The sequence below is a fragment of the Polyodon spathula genome, chromosome 8 (assembly GCF_017654505.1).
Source record: "Polyodon spathula isolate WHYD16114869_AA chromosome 8, ASM1765450v1, whole genome shotgun sequence".
Taxonomy (NCBI): domain Eukaryota; kingdom Metazoa; phylum Chordata; class Actinopteri; order Acipenseriformes; family Polyodontidae; genus Polyodon; species Polyodon spathula.
Genome location: NC_054541.1, coordinates 22150377 through 22175914, shown reverse-complemented (window position 1 = coordinate 22175914; position 25538 = coordinate 22150377). Strand labels below are relative to the sequence as shown.

At 36.3% G+C, this 25538-nt stretch overlaps 1 protein-coding gene across 1 annotated transcript; it reads left to right on the top strand.

Moving 5' to 3' along the window:
- The first annotated feature begins 9216 nt into the window (after window positions 1–9216).
- Window positions 9217–25190, top strand: LOC121319600 (ras association domain-containing protein 9-like). The gene is made up of 2 exons (XM_041257199.1): window positions 9217–9360; window positions 23398–25190. The coding sequence occupies exon 2, from the start codon at window positions 23414–23416 to the stop codon at window positions 24656–24658; it is 1245 nt and encodes a 414-aa protein (XP_041113133.1). The 5' UTR covers window positions 9217–9360; window positions 23398–23413; the 3' UTR covers window positions 24659–25190.
- The last annotated feature ends 348 nt before the right edge of the window (window positions 25191–25538 follow it).

Here is a 25538-nt window from a genome sequence, read left to right as displayed (position 1 = left end):
TGTTCCAGAGAGAATGCAAATAGAAAGGGAGACAGCCTTGTCGTGTTCTCCTCCCCAGAGAGAAGGGGTATGATTGAGTGCCACCTGTGAGATCTGAGGCCAAAGGAGTGCTATACAAGGCTTTCACCGTACCAAGTAAGCCAGAGCCAAATTCAAAGTGTTCCAAAACTAGACAGAGGTAATCCCATTCCACCCAATCAAAGGCCTTTTCAGCATCCATGGAGAGAACTGCACAATTAGCAGTGTGAGGATCAGACACATGGATTACATGAAGCAGACATAGAATATTTTCCGAAGCCAAACGTCCTTTCATAAAAAAAATATGAGCTTTCCTATGTATGATTCTAGTCTGGTAATGAGCACCTTTGCATATAATTTAAGATCACTGCAAATGAGAGAAATAGGTTTATAGCTTGGGCATGGAAGGGGATTGTGAGGCGAGAGTGTATTAAATGGAATGTCCAGACAGTAATTTATGTGTACAGAAATAAAATAATTTATTTTTATTATCTATACACAACAAAATAATAAAACAACGAAAGAAAACAAAACAGCGTGAGGGAAGGAGTGCAGGGGTGAAATCCAAAACAGATCATGAGGACTCGTCTTTAATCGTCTTCGTGGCGAACCATACATAAACAAAAAAAAGACAAAAGAAATGTTAGTGTTTTCAAAAAATCCCGCTGCACCAAACTAGTCTCACCCTCCACCCGTTACTCCGCCTATTTTACTTTCGGACCAACCCCGAACACAGTAGTACGTTCCCTTTAGTATGTAATGTCCCGCCTCTGTAGTCAGTGGAACACCAATCCCCAACTGACAAGTGTCCTTATCCTTCACTTGACTCCAGTGGCTGGAATTTACATACTCGTACTTCCACCCCTCACCAAGGTGCCACCCGTCAAAAAGATGACTTTTGCCATGGTCACGAGATCTTGGTAAGGGAAGTCCCGAGTTGGTTTGATGCCATCTACTGTCGGGAGGCTGAATCACAGACCGAAATCCCTTTGACTCATCATAGGGATTTTTACCTTTCATTAGTAATATAGATATCAGGGCAGTTTTCTGATCGCTATGAAATGATCAACTTTTAATTGCAAAATTTATGGAGTCTAGAATCAAAGGGCTGACTGTGTTCCAAAATTCTAGTAATAGTTTGGGAGGAATGCCATCTAAGCCAGGGGCCTTTTCACTGATTTAATAGACATTTTAAGTTCATCTAATGTTATTGGAGCATCAAGCCTTCTACTGTCTACCTTATATACACAATGGCTCAGAATACCTCTCCTAAATGTTCCGTCATACTCAAAAATTAAACCCACATATGAATAGCTTTAAAAAAACATCACATGATTGAAAATAAAAAATGAAAACAAAGGGCTGTAATTATAAGGTAGTCTGGTTTAAACTCAACTAAACCAACAGTGTACAACTGGGACATATTTCAAAGTGCTACAACAATCTGGCATGGACAATCCAGCTTCCTGAAAATGATAAACTCAACAACAATGCAAAAAGAGGAGAAAGCAGGGAGGAAAAAGCAAGCTAAAAACTGAAGCAATGATAAAAAGCCTTAGGTTAGTTTTAAGTGAACATAGCTGTGTAAGACTTGTTTTTTCATTTGTATTTTCAATGATAAATTCTAGTAACTGAATGAAACTTGCAGAAAAACATAAAGAAAAGGACGTGCAGTTACCTCTCAAGAAGCATTTAGTAACCTCCCAGAGTGTCTGTGGATTATCTGAAGAATCAATGTTAAACTGTAGAAATTCAATCAAGTTTGTGTTAAATTGTGTTTAGAATTCTGAGTTTTGTATCAGATAAGTATTAAAGCGCCATCTACAGGCGTGTGAGGTTTTATTGCTACAATTAGTGTATAGCATTGGAGAATGATCTGAGCGCAATTGGAAGGATGTCAGTTTTAAACACAGAATTATTAAGCTCTGAAGAAACTAAAATGTAATTGATCCAGGAATATGACTTGTCTTCAGAAAAAAAAGTAAAGTCTTTAACATTAATATTCCTCATATGCCACAGATCCATTATATTCAGGTTGTTTATAAGGTTGCACAGGGCCCGTGATGAAACAGTTGTAACAGGATCAGAAATAGATTTATCTAAACTGGGGTTGATCTTCTGCCAGTTTCAATGCAGCTTCCAGGGTGTCAGGATTGTGGCGCCGTATCCATGCCTGGATTTTGGAGCTGACCACATAGCAGAACTGCTCGGTGACAATGGCCTTGCCCATCTGTACCCCTGATTTCGGGGGCAGAGCCAGTGTACCATGTGGTCACACAAGTGTTTTGCGACTACCTTGGGGCGTGTATCTGATGGTCTCTGGTATTCCCTGAAAGTGCACTGTGTTTCCCCCATGATGTTCAGATGTCGGAGAATGGCCTGCTTTACTAGGTCGTATTGGGCGGCTTCATCATGAGACATGGCCTGGTAAGCTGCCTGGGCCTCCCTGATCAAACAGGCTAGTCCGGGTCATCCTCCACCATCATTTTCTGTGCCCTCGCCTTCAGGGCCATCATCACGGGTCCTGTCGGTGCGCTTGGCATCATCGTAATCCAGACCCTCTCAGAGGCATGTACCTCTCCTCTCTTCTTCTCTACTCGATCTCCCATCTACTATACAGCGCATCCAGCAGCGCTGTTAGTGTAGTGCGGTCCATCCCACCCTGACACCACGTGTGACAAAGTGGTTTGCAGTGCGCAGGTATAATTGTGATGCAGTGCTTAAACAGATGACAGATAACAAAGTCCAAACAATCCTTTATTTGTTTTTATAATCTGGGTTTTTTGGCGACCATAAATAATAATCCCTGGCAATACACAGCAATGTGTACTGCACAGTGAAAACTCAGGGTTCAGTCCCGAAATAATACACACAGTATAAACACGCATAGAACACAAACACAATCAAGTCCAGAGTGAGTGGTAATGTGCACGTGATCAAATACAATTTATTAGTGAACAATAGTTCAGTGCTGTCCGGGTTGGTGCTGGCCTTTGGCGACAGCTCCCGGTACGTGTTAGCCATCTAACAAGAACAAACAAGTACAATTAGACAAAAAAAACACAAACAGAAAACACTCACGGTTACTCTACAGTCCTTCAGCGGTTCTCTTGCAACCATAATAAAGGAACAGTTTGCTTTACCACATCCCCCCTTTGTACCTTCAGCAATCCCCCTTGGTTAGCGAGTGCAATCGCTTTTCCTCCAAACCGCGATTGTCATATCGCCTCCCGTCTGTGGCAATGACTTGGGGTACTGTGGCTCCGCCCCCTTTCTAGATGGCCGACTTCCACCTTTCCCTGGAATGAATTGCCAAACCATCCAGTCCAGGGCACACTGTTCCCTTTACACAGCGCCCTCACGGGTCAGGAGGGAGATTTATAAACAAGATTCATTCTTTCTCTGTCACAGGTGGCCTTAGTATGCCCCTACTATTATGCCCTTTGAATTTTTGTCCATTCTGGCCCATATTGATTCTGTGGAAATGGAAATGCAGTATGTGCATTCCCGTGTAAAAAATTACATGGCAAAAATTTACATTGCCATGTAAAAACATTATTTGTATATTAAGCATACATATAAGAACATAAGAAAGTTTACAAACAAGAGGAAATCATTCGGCCAATCTTGCTCGTTTGGTTGTTAGTAGCTTATTGATCCCAGAATCTCATCAAGCAGCTTCTTGAAGGATCCCAGGGTGTCAGCTTCAACAACATTACTGGGGAGTTGATTCCGGACCCTCACGATTCTCTGTGTAAAAAAAGTGCCTCCTATTTTCTGTTCTGAATGCCCCTTTGTCTAATCTCCATTTGTGTCCCCTGGTCCTTATTTCTTTTTTCAGGTCGAAAAAGTACCTTGGGTCGACATTGTCAATACCTTTTAGAATTTTGAATGCTTGAATTAGGTCGCCGCGTAGTCTTCTTTGTTCAAGACTGATTCAATTCTTTTAGGCTGTCTGCATATGACATGCCTTTTAAGCTCGGAATAATTCTGGTCACTCTTCTTTGCACTCTTTCTAGAGCAGCAATATATTTTTTATAGCGAGGTGACCAGAACTGAACACAATATTCAAGATGAGGTCTTACTAGTGCATTGTACAGTTTTAACATTACTTCCCTTGATTTAAAGTCAAAACTTTTCACAATGTGTGTATTTACAGTATAATCGTAAATCTCGAAAAACTACTCACTTCTAAATCTTTTGTAGTCATTTTTGTATTACTTTAGTATAAATACATGTTAATTTGGAGTCATATGTTGTTTTTTTCTGACTATGTGAACGAAAATATACACATTTGCCCGTTTTCCCATTGGAAATAGTAATATTTTGAAATATCACTGTCCTGGTCACAAAAGCAAAGTTTGGGGGGAATAATAGCCATTTTCTATACTTTTGAGGTATAAGCAATTAGGAAATAACACTTACTACCCAGGAACAAAACTTGTGTTACATAGTGTAATTGTCCAAGTGGAAACAAGATTCCACAAAATTAATTTGTGTATAGCATTCAGGTTAGGAAAACAATATAGATGCAACCAAAAACAGTTTATTTTTAAAAGACTTAAGAAAACTACTGGTTCATGTGTTATTAATATGAATATTCACCATAATCAATTGTATTTATTCATATACACTCTGATGGTGTACATTATGTATGTTTAAGCTGTATAACAGACAAATAAATCAATCAAAGTCAATTTAACGATGTTATCTTCAAGGAAATTATATTATTTGACTGGATTTATAGTAAACATAGTACCTAAGGCAACCAATGTCAAGTAACCTGGAGTGTTGCCTAAACAATAAAATGAAAGTGACCCCTAGACAAGTGAGAGTTCTCATTAATTAAAATCAGACAATTTCATGATGTAAATTGTTGACAAAAAAGGTCTACGATTTGTAAACAAAATCTATTTTCTGGTTATTATTTTAACACAAGTTTAAATGAACAAGGCCAATCTTTGAGCACATGTTTGACATTTAAATAAGGGCATACTGCTTAATATACCTGTTTTTACTGCAGAATTATTGTGCTATAAACTACAGAACAAAAATAAGTAAAAACAAAATCTGCATTGTCATTGACAAGACAGTGCTTTTTATTAGTGGGGGGGCATATATATATATATATATATATATATATATATATATATATATATATATGAAAATGTCTCTCTCATACTGTACAAGTCCTGGTGTTTCATGTATTTCAATACATTAGATTAAATATGCAACAGTCAAGTGATGACATTCATTACATTTGCTTTTAGAGCAATTTAGGCCAAATGACAGCTTCTATGTAGCATTTTGAGAGTAATAAATATCTAGTAGCAGTCACATCATATACATAATGAAACTTGAATATTATATTTAATGTCAACTGTTGTTTTGTCCTCAAAATACATATTAACTGGTGCTTAACCCCTCTATGTATTAATATTAATATTTTTTTAGTACTGTTTGCAAACATGTGATAATATGCCTACATCATCATTCATGTCTTTCTCTTTGGAAGCCATCTGGGTACAAGAAAACCAAGCACTTTACTATAAGATAAACATGTGTAGTGCATTTCTGAGGGGAATGTCAGTACCACAAACATAAAAGTGGAAAGATCATTTCATAATCAGGAGCTTTAATAAAAAACAATCTTTATATAGTGCCTTTCACATGGAACCACCATCACAAAGCACTTTACAAGATACAAGACTAGGGTCTGTGAACTGTGCATCAGCTGCACATACACTTACAAGACAGAGCACAAGGAAGTTAAGTGACTTGCTTGGGGTCACACAATGAGTCAGTGGCTGAACTGGGGTTTGAACCGGTTCCTCCTGGTTACAAGCTTGTTTCTTTAACCACTGCACCACACAGATCACCAAGCTAGACTGAAGCCCTGTGACTGCCAATATATTGAGCAATTACTTAGCCAGAATAAATAATTCCATATGCAACAAAAGTGTGCCAGAGGGAATTTAGTTCTGAAATTTCTTAAAACAAGATTCATATGTAGCATTGCCTGTCAACTGGGTGTCATCCTCAAAAGATCCAGCATAGCATGTGATCAATTGATATATTAATTAAGACTGGGCTTTGTTACTATAGCTTTGTATATCTAATTAATATAATCATTGTAAAGTAACTGTCAGTTGGACTAATTAGTTATTTTGGCATGCACAAATGTTCTTCTAGACATGTTTTGCTCAGTTAAGCTATTAAATACTAAAATTAACCTTTCATTGTTGGAATAGTGTATCCCTGTAAGAGTTTATACTTAGCTACAGTAAGCTTGTTTGATATATCCCCACTCAAGTTGCAAGCAGAGTCCAAGATCTAGTTTGCTGGGGAATCATTAGTAATGACGGAGGGATCTTTGGCATGTACTGTGAGCTCTCACCTAATACTATAGCAGTATATTGATTCATTTAAATAATACAAACAATTTAAAGAAGCTACAATTATACTTAGTCAAGAATAAATGTAAATCATGTTTATATCAATCCTTTTCCTTATTATGGGTTACAGAATTGTCACCTCAAACTAACTGTGACCATGTAACATCTCCTGCTTTTAGCAAAAATCTTTGAATCATATCATCCTTGTCTTGTCACTAGAAATTTGGTTATTATTATTAAAGCAATAATACAGTATTATATCACAGGTTGAATGAAACCCTGAAATACATTATATGTATGGGAAATAATGAATAAAATACACTATTATCAAGGTACCAGAAGAAAATAATAACATGCAACAATTAATACATTCATGCCATGCATTTTAAAATGATTGTCAAAGTTTTAAAAGGTGTGGTATTTCATTTAAAAAATGTCTTATCAATTATTTATTTTGCAAGTACACCATTCAGGTTATACAGATATGTTGTTTATTCATTAAAATGCTATTTTTTCTATCTATAATATTTTTGGTAAAACATTCAATACAACTGAAGAGGTGACATATATTCACAAATATTCTGACCAAATATACTGGAATGAAAAGTAACAGGTGCACAAGGTACAGTGAAATGGTAGAAGCACAGCAATCCATTACTTGATTAATACCCATTCTAAAAAAAAAAATAAAAAAAAAAATAAACCAGAATACATGAAAAAAAATCTAAATAATGATTAAACTTTTCATCTTCCAATAAATATCTTAGTTCAGTAGTACTTACCTGAGCACACCCTATCATAAGATAAAAGGAGGAGCACTAAACAAATAAGCTGACTTCTCATTTTGTAAACTCCAAGTTATTGCAAGTCTAGATAATGATCAAGAAAAGGATTAGAAAGGAAGCAACAAATGTTAACTGCTTCCTTGGTCACTCTCTTTGTGCCTAGGTGTAGAATAGGGAGAACTGGATTCCATCCCCTCAATATATAGGGAACAGTGTGATGTCATTAAGACACTCCACCCCCTCTCACTTCCCAACTTCAAGAAAATCTTAGAGTGAATATGACGTCATTTAAGACTTATTCTACTCAATACCTCTTAGGTGAAGAAACATTTCAGTCAAGTCACTTGATGAGCTGAACTGCTGAACAGGATAAACACCTTTAAAATATTACACCTCTTGGTTTTAAAAGGATGGTCTATTCATATTCATATTATTAGACCTGTCAGTTTAATAACACTATCATGAAAGTAGAATTGGTATCTAATTTGCATACTAGTTTAGTATGGAGCTGCATACTAACCACGGTATTATCCCCAGTTAATACGTTGCTTTCACTTCATTGCAATTGATGCATTTGGACTGTGCTTCTGCTAAATTTGGCAAGGATGGGGTAAAAATCCCATCTCTGCCAAATTCAGGTACAGAATGTGGGCTTAAATGAATAATTTGTGATTAATTAAGCCTATCCACATGCTATAAAAGAGGGGCCAGATCCTTTGTTTAAAAAGGGATGGTTCAGCGAAGGCGTTGCCCAGTCTGAACAGAAGGTTAAGGAAAGGTTTGGTCAAGCACTGTGATAGCTGTGCTTGGGTGCTGTATTTATGTAGGAGTATTTCAGATTTGTTTGTTTTTTAAAACGTTTTATTTGTTCCTGTATTTCTTTGGTTTTGAGGAATAAAAGTGCACCGAGGTGCAGAATTGCAGTTTTCCAGGTCTGTTCGAGAAATAAATATATAGTGTGTGTTTTCCTTAGTTTAAGTTTGTTTTATTGATTTACAATACAATTACAAAATGAGAAGCGCTTTGTAGATTGTAAAGTGATTAGGAGACATTTATTCCAAAGCATATATTAATTTTAATTTACTAATTTAATGTCACTGAAAGTATTGTGGTGATTTTATGATTTAATGTATATAATTTCTAACAGTTTGTGACTGATGTATGGACCAGCAGATCCGTTGTAATTAACCTTTTTTGTAAGACAGCAATTTTAAAATAAACACATGCAATACACAACATACATCCAGCAATAATGCACCTTAGATGGATTTAAACAGTTAGCTAACTCATCAAATGCAAAGGTTTCTTAATTCTGCACAATATCGAACCTCCACTAGATGTCTCCCAAGAGCGTGTAGAAGTTGGAACTCAGAAACCCCAACACCTGAACCGAGTTTGTGTTCTTGATTCACTGAAAACAAACGACCTCATTGATATGATGCACATTGAAAGTGAATTTGTGACAGTAGTGCTCTAAAACAAAACAAAGTGCAGGTAGTTACCTTCTAACTAGTTACTTTGTTATTCTTAGTATTTACATGCATACGCACAGTATATGTTGATGATAACAAACACACATGTTTTAGGCCTTTAAACAGTGTAAATGTCAGGTAGTCAAGTATTTCATTTGCAGTGACGTTCTCTAATTTTTCTCGTTCTAATTTTTTTGGAACTGGCTGAGCAGGTAAACAGCGCTACCATAATAATGCATTTAATTGGAACGACTCCAAAAGCTTCAGTGCTGCCTGTAGGGAGGGACGGAGGGAGGGGGGAGAGAGTTCAAAGTTGGCCGTTGCTCAACTTTATTTTCCTTCACTTTACTGTATAGGTTATGAGTTAGAGCGGCTGGATATTATTTTGTTAACTCGCTGAAGTTGTCATGGCACCCTTTGGAAGGATTTTTTTAAAAGCGCGTCTGAAAAATAGGTAACTAATTTACTTCTTTCGGGATCATTCTTTTCTGTTTTTTTTTATTTATTTTTTTGTTTGTTTTTTGTTTTTTTCGCTTTCTAATTTTGCTGATGTGGATGCTTGGAATGCACCGACGGAAATATTGCGATGCTTATTGCAATGGAATAGTGACAGATGTTTTCCAAAATAGTTACTATACAGATACTGTAATAAAAGAACACTAAGACGCTCGTCCACTGTAACAGCTGAAGGTAAATGTAATGGTTTCGTTTATACATTTGGCAAATTACAGTGATTTTTATTTATTTAGAGTTACAAAATTACCACGGTTGTATAGTATTTACCAAGGCAACAATTATTCTGAAGGGTAAAAAAAAAAAGTTTTAGCGGCATTTCACTACAATACAAAAATTATTAAAAAGGGGAAAATATGTTTTTGTGCTTGCTTTAAAACATGTCTCATTGTGTGTTTGTGCTTAGAATACACCGTTTTTTAAAATGATCTAATTCTGTGTGTGTATGTTTTACACATTCCTAATTTAAAGGCAACAATGTTTATTTTTATACAACCCAGGAAACAACTGTTGGCATTGGATTTGCTTCCTAGATATTTTTACTTCCAGTATAGGCTGTTCACTTAGAGGCAGTACACATCCTTGTGGACATGTGTAAAATGTATTTGAAATGCAGGTCTACATACATGTGTTCAGGTTAAGTGAATTTTCTGCATCACGTGGAGTCATTAGCAAGACAACGCTAAAATATTTCGGGGTTGTAAAAATTGTAATTAGCCTGGATGTGGTCGGCCTGATCTAGGTGGGGGTGTATTTCGGTTTGGGGTCCTAACATACATATATATATATATATATATATATATATATATATATATATATATATATATATATATATATATATATATATATATATATATTTTTTTTTTTTTTTTTTTTTTTCATACGAAATCTGATAATTGGGAAATTGGGAACTAATAGGGTATTGAAAATTATGAATTGAACAAAATAGCCCATTAGCCAGCCTTTATTGTGTTTTTGAATCCCAGGGACATTTTCTGATCTCTTATCTCAGCCTTGTTGTTTATCAAAGTATTTTTGTGCTTGGCATTATTCACGTTACCCTTCTTAATCTACAACACAAGCATTGTACTGTTTAACATTAATGACAACACTTATACACAACACCGTACCCACTAGAGAAGTTATAGTACATGGTGAAGCGATAAAACTGTGGAAGACAACTGTGTGTGGTTTTAACGTTTCTGTTTTATGTCAAAGGGACTTGGGCTGGTCCAGCTGGTTTTCGTTTTAGTATAAGACAACACAGAACAAAGTCACTTCACTTTGTGACTTGCTAAAGGATGCTTATTAAAAAATACCTACTTATGGCTGTGCTTACTTACAGTGTCTGCCAGTGTTTATTTTCCTATGATTAGATTAAGTGAGACCAGTCAAGTATAAAATACATTATACACATTTATTTTACTGGTAACCTTAACATCCAACCATTTTGTTTATATGAGAGTCCCAGTAGTGAATCCTGCCAAGTTCTAGTAAGTGGAGTAATTGCTGTGACGCTTCTTATAAATGTAGGGTATCAGACTAGACGTATCTCATTTATTCCAACTGTTTGAATGGAGAGACAAAAACCTTGCTCCTTGTAATTCTTTTTCTTCCTGTTCTGCTTGTAGAAGAATCAAAGAGGAAGATTGCACCTGATTAAACTCTTGTGAGGATTGGGATGAACTAGGAATACAATTGAACTGTATCTCTTATTAGTCATTTAAAAAAAAAAAAAAAAAAATTCACATATTTAACATATATTTGTAATTATCATTGCCATTTGGTGGTTAGGTTATCCAACTCTGGATGAAATAATAAGACATTGGGGAAGTGAACACAGCTAGTGCAGTGGTCCTCAGAGTAATTTTGGCACGGGCATAAAGTGATCTTACTAAAATACAGTATAATTGTAAATCTCGAAAAACTACTCGCTTCTAAATCTTTTGTAGTCATCTTTGTATTACTTTAGTATAAATACATGTTAATTTGGATTCATATGTTGTTTTTTTCTGACTTATGTGAACGAAAAGACACACATTTGCCCATTTTCCCACTGGAAATAGTGATATTTTGAAATCTCACTGTCTTGGTCACAAAAGCAAAGTTTGTGGGGAATAATTGCCATTTTCTATACTTTTGAGGCATAAGCAATTAGGAAATAACACTTACTACCCAGGAACAAAAATTGTGTTACATAGTGTTATTGCATAGATTCTTATCTTACACAGTGCCTTCTCGTGAGATATATATAATACAGTAGCAGTCAAAATTTTGAGTACACCTGCTTGAAACCAGGTTTTTCATGATTATCTATGCTTTTAACTGTATAAACTTGTCTATAAAAACTTAGTATTTCATTATATGATATGTGTACTTATATAAGCTCATAATCGTAAGTGAATTGCATCCAAAAATTTTATTTTTAAATGAAAATGTAAATTTTGTCAATTTCAATGACATGGTCACCCAAAGCAAGGGGATTTCAGTCTGAAGCCCAAGTCAGTTAAAATCTGAAATGTGTATAACACGGTGTTAGAACACTGGTCTAAGTATAAAAGTGTATTTGTTAGATGTTGAGTTAACTAGCATGTTACCTAATTAACCTTTTGTCACCAATTATTGTTAACAGGCGAGGGTCCATGATTACTATAAATATAGGTAGCATAGGCACAAGTTTGTCATTCCTGAATGTAAGGGAGCAGAAAATGGCAAAATGCACTCAGTCAAAATACAATGCCCCTGAAATACAAACTCAGTTAAATGCTACTAGAAGTACAGATGTTTCAACATCAACTGTTCAGAGGAGATTGCGTGAAGCAAAGAAACCATTGTTAAGACTGCAGAATAAGAGGAAGAGACTTGTCTAGGCCAAAAAATACAGAAACTAGACGTTTGAAGAGTGGAAGTCGGTCTTGTGGGTCGATGAGTCCAAATTTGAAATATTTGCGTCGAATCGCCGACTATTTGTAAGATGCAGAGAGGGTGAGCGCATGAGTTCTGCATGTGTGGTTCCCACTGTCAAGCATGGAAGAGGCAGTGTCATGGTCTGGGGTTGCTTTGCTGGTGACAGAGTTGGTGATCTTTACCAAGTCCATGGCAAGCTGAACCAGCATGGCTATCATAGCATACTTCAGAGGCATGCCATTCCATCAGGATTACGGCTAGTTGGGCAGTCCTTCATTCTTCAGCAAGATAATGACCCAAAACACACCTCAAAGTTGTGCAAGAACTATCTGGCGAAGAAGGAAAGTGAAGGACAACTCAATCTAATGACCTGGCCTGCCCAATCTCCAGACCTCAATCCCATAGAACTTGTACGGGACGAACTGGACAGAAGAGTCAAAGCAAAGCTACCCACAAGTGCCCTACATCTCCGGGAATTGTTGCAGAAGAGCTGGGAAGACATGTCGGGTTAACATGTCGGGAAACTTGTTAACCGAATGCCACATGTTTGTGAGACTATTATTAAAGGCAAAGGATGGATATTTTGAGGAATCCAAGATTTAGAGACAATTTTCAATTTTCTTGAACATTGTTTTGATACTCCTTATGTTTTGTTTTGTATATTGTAACATGTGTTTTCATTTTCAAGTATTTACAGAAATGTATACGACATAAACCATTGTCAAATGTGAAAAAAAAAAACCTAGTTTCCAGCAAGTGTACTCAAACTTTTGACTGGGTGCGTGTGTGTGTGTGTGTGTGTGTGTGTGTGTGTGTGTGTGTGTGTGTGTGTATATATATATATATATATATATATATATATATATATATATATATATATATATATATATACATATACACATACACACACACATTTTCCTTTAAGGAGTTTTAGTGAGGTTATTATACGCAATGCAAATATTTGTAAATAGCATGTTTACACAGATAACCGTGAATAAAAGTGTTCATAGCGTCTCGCTTTGTTTCAATATGACAATTTGTAAACACTTCTCTTTTTAAAGATTGCTCATCTCCATTACAATTATTGAGAGAAAGTGGATTCATATCTAAATATACTAAGGTGTTCTCTTGTCTGGTGAAATAAAAAAAAGGAGATAGAAAATAAAATTCTAAATACTGAAATGTATTATTTTTCTCAATAGCAGTCAGCAAAATTCAGTGCTTACCCGGCATATTAACACCCCGCCTCTGTTCACGAATGATTGGACAGCGGTCAGATCTTTTACTTTCCCATTGGCTACTCAGTCGTCTTCAATTTTCTTGCAGAATACCGTGAACGGCCCCTGCTTGCTTATGGTTGGACAGCTGCGTAAAACTTGGCAGATATTTGACTCTCCTACTGGTTAAACTTCCAGTTGATCGTATCGCAAAAGCCATTCGGGGAAAAAGAGGGGATATATTAATATATATATATATATTATATATATATATATATATATATATATATATATATATATATATATATATATATATATATATATAATATATATTTTCCCATGCTACGACCCGCCAGAACCATAATTTAAGAACAGCTGCCGCGGGCACGACTTTGAGGACCAGTGGCCTAGTGGCCCAAACCACTGTTAGTCACTCCCAGAGGCATTGATTACAGGTTTTATATATATATATATATTTTTAACGAATGGTCTCATTTTGCAGAAATCACATAGTTATAAGAATGATCACTTTTTTCTAACTTGGCTGATTCGGTATATGTGAATACAACCGTATAAACAAAAATGATTTCCATTCCAAGTTCCATTTTTTTTTTTTTTTTTTTTTTTAATTATTATTTTGTGTTAAAAAAATGTTACAGGATACTACAGATTACTTGTCAATGTGATTGATGAATTTGCAAAATGCACATCGTTCAACTTCAATCAACCAAAACTTAATTGCCAGTTAAACCATGAAATCGCTTGGTTTAAAAAAGTACAAACATGAATGTAAGTATTTATCCCTGAGGCTGAATGTAATGTATGTGTATGGGAAAACAGTCTGCTCTGCTAATTTAGAAGACTTAGATGTCATGCATCTAGTTCCTGTACCTCACACCTCACAATTTGAACCCAAAGAAATTGGATGTTATTTATATCTGTATAAAATTAAAAGCAAATGATAGTTGAATATTATGTCAGACAGAAGAGGCATTTGATTACATACAAAAGTGCCTTAAGTCCCTGGCATATAAAAAAATGAAACTAATGTCATCACTTTAGGGAGAATTCTGATGCATAGAGCTGTGCAGATAGCTGTTGTAGACACCAGAATTTAAAGCCTTTCCATCTGTTGACACTTCGGGACACAACCTGTAAGAATCAGTTATCCTGATTTGAGTAGATATGGAAGTAAAAATTACTCACATTCCAGAAGATCAATTTAAGTCATAAAACTGCCTCAGTGTTCTCTACCTCAGTGAGTTCCTAGACTAGAATGTAAAGGTTCTATGTGCTTTGGCTGCAGGTATTACTTTCTTCAGCTGTAACTCACACGTACATATGTGCGACTGCACAATTCCCCTTGTAGTGTTGCTCGTAGCTATGTTTCCTGTAACCAGCAAGGAGTACAAAGGCAAGCGTTACGTAATTTGTGTAACACTTTCACCTACTCTGTCCAAAAAGCAAGAGCAAAAAATATTGGTTTCAAGTTAGTATTCTGCTCAGTTCTATTTATTTTTGCTGAAAATAAAAATACTTTGAGGCAAGTCTCATTTTCAAATTTTTAATGGTGCCCTAACTGGACAGCAATTTTAGTCGCACGGATCACATTGTCATTATGGAGGGGAATTCACTCCAGTGTCATTAGCATTTTTTTTTTTTTTTTTTTTTTTTTTTTTTTTTAAAAGAGAAAAACATTGATGTTGAAAAATTTAAAAACATAGCTGCTTATTAATTTAATTACAATGCTTTCAAAGGTTTAGCGCATGTATTATTTTAAATATGTTTTTGAAGTGTCAAGATCTCTCTCCTGTATATCACTAGCTAATGATTGCACCGTTAACACCCAAAGTGCAGTTTTAATATTCATGATATTCTTCTAGCTAACCATCTAAAACCAGTTTCATGAATATTAAACTTGATATGATCAAAATACAGACTTTAAAAACTTAAACAATTTTTTGCCAACACGAATACCTTAACGTAAAGTAGCAATTTCAAACATTGTAAACATTCAATACTAACTTTATGAATTATTAGACTTAAAAAAATAAATAAAAATAAAACAAGCACAATGCTAACAGTTGATCTTAAAATGGTAAAAGTAGATTCGGGCTTATAAGTTTAAAGAAAATACCAACATGCAGTAGCTCCAAAATATGTATTGAATTTTAATACCTCATTAAACGCACTGTACGAGTGAGTAGCAGGTGCCGCTTATAACTGGAGGGTAAGATTTAAAATCTGGCACAGGCTGTGGAAAGTTGATATAGCGTTCAGTTTTTTACAGAAAGGGTTCTAATGAAAGCAGCCAAAATGGAATCGTTAAAATTATCTTTAAAGCACGATTCCTAACAGTCCAGGTTTTCTCAAAGCTACGGGATACTCCCTGTGGTGTTGACTATTGTATAGTTTAAATCCAGGTGCTTCCTCTTCAGTTACTGATATTTTTGTTACTGTGTTTAGATGTAGGGATGGTATCTAACTTTTGAAGTTTTAAGAACATTTTAGCAATAATATTTGCTGCAGCGGATATTGATTTATTTGGCTTGAGAAACCTAACTTGCTATTGTTTGAAACAAATAGTGTATATGAATACAGAAGAGTAAGAGTTTATAAAATGATATCCTGCTGTTTTTGACACATTGTACTGCCCAGTGTTGAGGATCTGTACTCCAAAGTGCAATTTGCACCATACAACTGTTAATACAAGACCCAAAAGGTTGATTTAAGTACAGTACCGAAATGGTTGGATCGGTTAATCTTCCCTTCACAAAATTACTACAAATTGTACTGTGACACAAATACTGTCCTACTGTATGTCACACTTACATTTTTGCATGTGGCTCTACAATACCTGGCCACTTTATTAGGACTTATTTACTTGACTGGATTTGGCAATGACCTGCCGTGGGGCATGCTCTCCTGGTTTACCCTGGTTGCTTGATTACTGTGGATGGATGAAAGAATGTGGTGGGTTTCTTAAGCATCGTTTCAGATCAACTCCACCCAACAATGCTGCAATTGTGCCTCGATAGTTGAGACACCTTTCAGCGCCTTAGGGAGTCTTTACCACCTTGTGTCAAGGCTGATATCAGGGAAAGTGATAGTCCAACCTGATATAAGGTATAGGTCCTAATAAAGTGGCCTTACAGTCAAGTGATTGTGTTTTTCATGTTACTTTTGTAGATCTCAACAATAGTTCTATGTACTGTATGTACTTGTAGGGCATTGCTTTGTTTGTCTTTTGCATAGTTTATACATGTGTTAGATTCAGTTCTTAGCACTCAAAGATTAACTAACCTGCTAAATTCCTATTGCATTCCTAAGAGGCCATGTATTACTGTAGTGACTAGCATATCCAGACTGTGGTTTCATAACCTTTAATCTCTTATTGAGAGTGTTCAATGCTGCCAGCTATTAAGCCATTAAGGATATCTTTTTACAAACTGCAAGTCAACTTACAATTACAGCTTTTATATAGCTGTTCCTGCCAACACTTTAATTCCAGCAGCTTCTGTTGAAAATTATTTAGTAGTTCATCACAGTTAACACCACAAGACATTTGAATATCAGTATTATTTATTGATGATTATGCTATAAAACCATGAAACATAGATCCCCCTAATATATTGTATCAAGGGGTGTCTACAAGGGCAGAGACGAGGGAGGTGGAGGGATCAGAATGAATAAAACGCAATGAAGGGTTGAATTACTTGGGTATTTATATTTTTACTTTTCTTTCAAAATGTCACATTACTGAATAAAATGGTTCTTAAACAATTTTCTTTTAAAGGTATTTTCTTAAAATACCCTTAAAAACCTTATTGAAACTTGGTCTAGCAGCTCACATTCTGTGCAGTGTGGCTATTGACCTTGCTGGAAGAGCTGCGAGTAATACACTGTAGGTGTAACCAATAGGCATTGTCACGGGGGCACAGGCAATACATCATAAAATGTTAGCTTTTAATAGCACATTTTCTTAAAGGCAAAGAACATGAAACAAATATATTTAGCAGTTCTGGGGATTATTTGTTTATTTTTTGCAACAGTAAATGTTGTCTGATATACAGCTCCATTCAAAGTTCTGAGCTTTTGTTTATGCGGTTTTTGCTTCCCCTTGATTTAACACCAACTACTCTTGAGTAGCCAGAATAACAAAAAGGCTGAATCATATTTTCAGTCTCCGACTTTCTTTTCCAATAATTGTATAAAGAATTCCTTCCTTGACAAGTTAACTTGTATTACTGTCCACAAGATAACAGCCTGTCTGTTATGAAGGCTCTGTAACTGGAAAAGGGCTTAACACTGTTTTTTTTTTTTTTTTTTTTAGTTAAAGGGGGTGCCTAAAAATGAGTTAAGTTCCTGTGTTTCAGAACATTTTTTCAGTCACCCACAGCTCAAATGCCATAAGGTGTATAAACATGCCGTTCAGCATAGACACCGTCCACAGACTGGAATCAAACCTTTTGGCAATAAGAAGTGAAAATATTTTTAAAGAGATATAACGGATTAAAAATTTTATCTGGGAATGAACAGTTTGTTCAAAACCTGGCCTCTGTCAGTCATCAGTCTCTGGACTTTGTTGTGCCCGTAGCTGTACATTTGAAGTAATGCAGTGACATAAGTCTGTTGAACCGTATGTGTAAGATACTGCTATAGTGTATGATTTTGGTTTCTGCTAATTGAGCCTAATAAGCCTAAGAGGATCTGTAATCGATTAGAGCAGCCTATTCTCTAACCTGTGGGGGGAGGTGTGACTGGACTGCAGAACTAAAACAGAATAAATTTAATATTTCCCCTTTTAAGTCAGCACTGACTTTTAAATACACATTTCATACAGTTTGCATTATATATGTATGCTGTGTGTTAGAAGTATCAAGTGTATGCCGTTTAGACTTTATTAATTACTTTAATATTTGTTTTCAAAAAATATGTGCGTGACTGGTAAATTAAAGTCTATACATAATTCATTTTCACTTATGCGTTCTCTGAATTATTATTGAAAAAAACTTAAAATCGTATACATATTTACAATCGCCATCTAGAGCGTTTTGTTTATTATGGATGTTTGCCTTTTACTGTATTCAGTAACTCCGTCCACAGTATTTATGAATGTTTTCATTTCAAATGATGAAGCATTGAACTTGTGTTTTATTAAAGATATTAAAGTTATTGCAATTTTATTAAAGATATAACAAACATCAGAAAAAACACTCGTCTTACCACGCCCACTACAGAGTGCACCAATGAAGCGCCATTTCGACAGAGAATAAAACCTGCCTCACTGTCAATCTTTGTTTCACCAATTAGAAAAAGTAGAAAAAGTACTTGGAGGAAATTGCCAAGCCTCTTCCTTTTTATAATATCTGTCCTTACTGTAGCACCACAGCAGTCTAATATGCGACGGACTGCTGTATTGGATTTTTAAAAAAAACACTTATTTCGGCAATTGTGCCTTTTGTTTTTGCGTCTTTTGTTAAATAAATGTGTGCACAACACTTTAAAACTGCAGCTTCTGTCTCTGGCTTTGCTTTTCTACTGTTGACCAGCCTTGAACACATTATTATGCTGCACACAGTGGAAGCGTGGGATACGACCCAGAGAGAACTGCAGGTTCTTTTTTGCGATTTAATAACTAAAATTTTATTTGAAAGGTCAAACAACAAATAACAAAACATACAGTAACCCAAACCCGAGCAACCTTCTCACAGTCCATTTCCCCCCCACCCTTTCCCATGGACCAGAATATAATAACTGTTCTAATGATCAACATGGACACCTTAACATGGGCCTCCTTCCATATTTCAAACACAAAGAGGCATGATTGACTCTGGCAGTAGATAATTCTAACAAAATAACATAACAATAAGAGGTGCCTGGCAAATTAAAAGCAGATCTTAACTCCTAGAAGCTGAGTAGGCCATTAGCACCAAAGAGTCTTCAAATAAGCAAACTCCTTTGTCTGACCAAGCTGAAAATATAAATTATTTATTACCAGAAAGGAAGGAAAAATTATGGAAAATAGGTGTATGGTAATGCCTTGTATCTTTAATTCCTGTATATCACATAATAGCCCGCCAGGTTGCAAATTAGTTAGTTATGATAGAACCAAATTGCGTAATACATTTCTATATAGAGAGGCCATTAAATAAAATATCTTCTAATCGATGAGGAAGAAATAACACCTTTTAAATTTAATGCCTTGGGACAGATGAAACAGTATCAAAGCAGGTTTTAAGAGGGCATAGCTGAAAAGCCCAATGGTAAAGTTTAAAATTTGGTACCGCTAGTCCACCTGTAGATTTGGCACGCTGAAGCGTAGCAAAATTTAATTATGGATTGCTTCCCTTTCCAGGTAATTTTTTTTATTACATAGTATAATTTATCCCAATATATATTTGTAGGAGATAGGTGATTCATAGAACTAAGGAAATTAACACGGGGAAGGATATTCATTTTAACAACAGAGATCATTGATTGTAAGGAGGATGGGAGCAAGGCCATCTGCCCAGATCGGTTTCAATTTTCTGTAGCAATGTAAAAGAGTTTTCTTTAACAACTGAATGCAAAGTGGTGCAACAAGGATAACTGGATTGGCTGGAACCCTCGACGCGTCCCAAACCCAGTGGGATGGGATTGGATGGGATGGATGATCTCCTAGGCGACATCGAGGACTAAGGTTGGTTCCTTTGCCTGTGGGATGTTTGGACACTCAGTGGCCTCCTGCCCTCTTCAGGAATTGAAAGAGAAATAACCACTGCTATTTCCAAACGCAAGAGAGAAAAGCCCCGCTGCCTCCAGTGCCAGAGGGAAGACATCCCGCTGCCTCCAGTGCCAGAGGGAGAAGCCACGCTCTCTCCGGTGCCAGAGGGAAGAGCCCCACTGCCGTATTATCATATTTTTCATTGTGAAAATGCATGTTTATTTTTAATATAATGCATTTTACAGAAATGACTTTTTTCAGTTTAGAACACTAAGAGTTTTGAGCATATGCAGCTAATGTAGTTCATGCATCTGTGTGGTTTGAGGAAGCACTCTGATAATGAACCTCATCACACAAAATTAATTTACCTGTAAAGGGTTAAAGGCACTCTGCTGCGTGTTGTGTCTCATAACACCTTTAAGGTTGTGATAATCTCATATTAAATCACACCCCCTGACATGCTTAAATATCACTTTTCAGGGGTGTAACAATAAGAACATGAATTAAATGTTAAGTTACGGTCGAGGGGGGGGGGGGGGGTCTGGTGTCTATTTACTTTAATCAACACAATAGTTTAAGTACAAAAAACAAATGTACTTGTAGAATAATAAGTAATAAAGCTTCTGCTGTAAGTTTGGAGTGCAGTCTTTTCATATAACTTCCTATAGTAGATGTGATTTCAACCCTATATAGAAAACCAAGTGTAAATGTACACAGAGAGGAAAACAGGAACCTCTTTATATCCCAAATAATTATCAATAATCTGTGCTAAAAAATACTTAAAGACGTTTCATCACAGCACAGCATAAGCAGTTATGTAGCGAAACATAAAACATGAAGTGCAATGTGTGCATCTCAACAGGTAATATTAATAGAATTACATAAAGCAAGCAGCTCATGCTGATAAGGCAGTGTAGTTACAACAGAAAGCAAAATAATGAAGAACAGGGTCTTCGTTATGGGCCTAAGGCAAACTTTCCACAGGTTACACTGTAGTTAGGTTAAACCCAGAAGGTGAACTGCCCTTTCAAAAATCATGGAAATTCATTGCAAAAAACTGTTAAGATAAGGTCAAGTTTGCAACACAAACCTATATAACTAGGGAAATTGGAGTTATGTTTTTACAATACAGCAATGTTAACTCCCCTGGTACCTACATGTATAATTGTTGGCTTGTTTATTGAGCTACCTTCTACCTACTACCAAATAAAAAGTTATATGTGTGTGCTTCTGTAAAACTGGGTTGTGGGTTATCCACTGACAGACAGGAGACAGACACGGAGGTTGATGTTGACACGCCACTCAGGCATGCAGGATTTATTTACAACATTTACACAATTCTTATTGCTGTTGCAGGTGGCTGGCACTAGGGTACTAGCAATGGTAAGACCTGGACATACACACAACTGTTAACAATAGAAATGCAAAGAATGCAAAATAAAAAACTCAGCGGGTAAAAGTGAACAAAGAAAAACTGGCAAAAGACCATTCAACACTACACTAACTATAATGGGTGGGGATAAACCCCCCTAAATGAATCCCTGTTCTATATGCACCCAGGATCCTGGTGTACATGTGGTGATCCCTTGTTGTTGGTTTCTTTTGCTCACCCTGGTTATACATGCAGTCGTGAGGATTGCCAGCCAATTTACCTCCAGCTAGCTGAGAACAAAGAACTGGCTTTAAACCTCCTTTTAAAAGCATGAGGCCAGGGTTATTTGATAATCAGTAAATCAATTAAAGCCTGGCCACATTCCTCACTTGACCGATTATCAGGTAGGGGACTCTAACTATATTTAACACAAACTTATTTACAACACTAAACAGAAACAAAAATGCTATTTACATGTGCAGGACCTCAGCCCTACATGTTTCACTAAGATTGCCTACAGATCAAATTAAACTTCTCCGATATGATTGGGTTTTTAAAATTGCAAAACGTAGTTTAACTGGTACACAGAGCTATAGAAAAAATATCAGTTACATTTCTAGGCTGTAGATATTTTAGAGTTGCACCTGCAACCACAACACTTTAAAAGCATCTGAAAAAATTATTTATGACAAATGTTGATTTGGACAATTAAAATGACTTATTTGTGGAGTTCTAATTTTATTGAGTGGGTCAGAAGTTGGTGGTTTCGTTCAGCCAGACAGAGCAATTTAACTTTTTTTGTGTGTAGAAAAAACTGTGACCACCATAGTGGCCGATAATCTTTTGCAGTTGGATAAAAAATTAAATAAAAAAAAAAAAAAAAACACATTCCCTGGCAACTTGGCAGCAGGGGCACTGGCCCCACCAATAATCATCTCCAAAATATAGATTTCTGCTTTTCAATGTATTGCGTTTGCACTTTGTCAAGGACACTCACAAACTGAACGTATTTTCTCATAACATGTGCTCGGTTTGCATACATTCCCCCATTATGTGCAGTTAAGGACTGGCATGTGTGTCTCCTTAATGTTTGAGTCCAGCTGCAGTAGAACAATTGGTGGAAAAACACTTTTAATATAATTATGCTATTTATGCTAGCACTTGTTTGCAGAGGGAGAACATTGATTTAACCAGTGTAGTAAGTGTAAAAGTGTAAAAGTTTTGCACAGCCCGAGAACGGACAAAGTTAGTTCTAGAGTAATTTTTTTTTTTAAAGTTGAAAATTGTGCTAATGAACTGAATCTGCAAATGACAACATCCAGGAAAAGGCACACAACAAAAAACACTGGAACATTTTTATGGAACTCGCGCAGCCAGAATCCTACGCTTTTGAACCTTTACAAGAGAAATATAAAGCTGATAGTTCCCCGCCCCCCCTCCCCCCGTGTTTGTTGTAATAAGTGAGATCAACAGACAATTTAATCAACAAAGTACAGAAATACTCCAAGCCGCGTCCTATCTTAAACTGAAAACTGTTAACTGACTCATGAAGGTCTGTAAAGAACACGACCTGGGACTTCTGTAACCTGATGTATTCGACCTACTGGTGCTTTTGGCCATGCTACCTGTTACAGTTGCAACTGCAGAAAGATGTTCAGTGTTATAAAGCTCCACAGCATATGGACTTTCACTGAAACTTAAATTGGCATGCATTTGTTGGGGCTTTTTACTCATTTTGAGTTTTGATATCAGTAATTGGTAGATCATTGTTACCACAATTAAAAAAAAGAGAGAGAGCAACAAGACAGTCTTATATTAAAAGTTGTAGCTAGGGAGATTGATAGTTTTACATTGTAAGTCGTCCTAATTAAAAGTTACCCACAATGAGGAAATCAATAATATATGCCACTTCATAAAAAAAAAACAGTTTTTGTCTGAAGAGACTAGATAGAGATCATTTGTAATCCACAGACACAACGTCTTTCATTCTAAATTATGCATCTCTTTTCTAGGTCTTCCAATAAAGAAATGGAGTCTGATGAGAAAGAGATTCAAGTATGGGTTTGCCAGGAAGAGAAGGTGGTTTCTGGTCTGACTAAACGTACAACCTGTTTTGACGTGGTCCAAGCCTTGTTAGAGGAACATCAGACTACAGCTGGGGACAAGAGCCTTCTGATAGGAAGCCCGAGGGAATACTGTCTTGTAGAAAGATGGAGGGGTTTTGAAAGGGCCTTGCCTCCATTGACCAGGATCTTGAGGCTTTGGAGGGCCTGGGGGGATGAAAAAGCTTATCTACAGTTTGTTCTGGTAAGAACAGATGTATTTGTTCCCCAGCCAAGTTGGAGGTCATCTGAGGCCAAGCAAACACATACTAAAGAGATACGATGGAACCAAGGACCAGCACAATACATGAAGTCCATACCAGTGAAGAAGCAGAAGAAAATAGTGAAAAGGGCATTCAGGAAGTTAGAGAAGATGAAGCAAGGGACTACACAACAAGAGAGGGATGGTATGGACAGCCTGATCAAGCTAATTATATCTCAAGACCACACCATTAGGCAGCAAATACGAAGGATGAGAGAACTTGACCTGGAGATTAAACAAAATGAGTTGGAGCTGAGTACAGAATGGGCAGAGACTGATGTGGGAAATTTTGTAAAAGATGCTTATTTTCCAAGTCAAAACAAGGACAAAAGCAGCCAGCAACATGAGAGTCAATTTGATGCAAATCTTTACACCAGTGATGGGATTTTACAGCTAGAAGAACAACTTGAACAGCACAGGGAGCTTATCAGAACTCTGTCTGATGACATTGAAAAAGAGATCAAGAGTATTTGGTTTCAGGGTATACAGGATCCACAAGGGGCAGCAGCAAGTGCAGACTTTGATCATGAGGAAGAAGGCAATGCTACAGAATTAGAAAACATCAAAGAAGAGCTGGCAAATAGCATGTGCAATGGCTTGGCATTACACTCAGACCTTTCACATGTTCAGAAGGAACTGAAACAAAATTACGTGGTGCAACAGAACAGGAAACAGGAATGTGAGCTTTTAGCAGACCAGCTCAGTGCATTGAACACCATGGACAATGTGGAACAACCCCATTTTGTAAATTTTAAAGACCAGACAAAGAGCAATGCAATACAAAGTAAGGTTTCACAGATACTGTCCTGTACAGATGTGATTGATACAGACTCAGATACTGGAATAAGCTCTACACACAGCCAGGACTCGTCATCTCCTTGTGGGGAGATTCCTCTTCCGCCCATATAGTTTCGCAAACCATGTATCACAAATATTTGTAAACGAATGATCATTTTTTTAGACCAGTCGAGAATTACAATAATTTTAGAACACTTTTTCCCCCACCCATATACATTTCTCACATAACAGTTGAAAAAGGGTTTCATGAACAGGAAACTTGATCAAATAAAAAAGGACTGAACAAAACATTTAGTGAGTAGGACCACACATTCTTTAGGACCAGATTACAAAATAAAAATAATTTGCCTGTTTATGTATGGAGATAAACTGCATTTAAGAGTACCAAATAAAACAGGATATATACGAATGAAAAGTTATCACTTTTCTAACCACCTCCTTATAAATCAGAGCTCCTCTAGGATATCCACACTGTTTATAGCTTCATAACAATGTAGAGCAGTGGCCAAAAGTCTTGCAACACCCTATAGAATTAATTCATTTTGCTTCCAAAAGTCAAATGAAACCTGCTGAATAACGTCATGTTAACACGTTGAATTACATTCTACTTTGTAGTTTTCCATATACTTAACGAATATAAAAAACGGACACATTTAAAAATGTGACATTTCAAAGTATAACATTAAATACTGTACTACTATTATGACTTCTGGTAGACTTGTGATGTCATATTGTAATTTCTTTGATTCAATTATATTCAGGATTTTTTTATTTTAAATTATGTCTGCATCCTAAAATTCTAGGTGATGCTAAACTTTTGGCCATAGATTAAAGTCATATTTGTGATCTGGTTTGTGAGGCTTACAGAAGAATTCATTTGGGCTAAAACATTACGGCTTGATGCTTGGTGATGTGAAACATTGGCAATAATGTGATTTAACGTTTACATAAATTGCTGCTAAACACAACGGAGCAGGCAGTTATGAAAGAC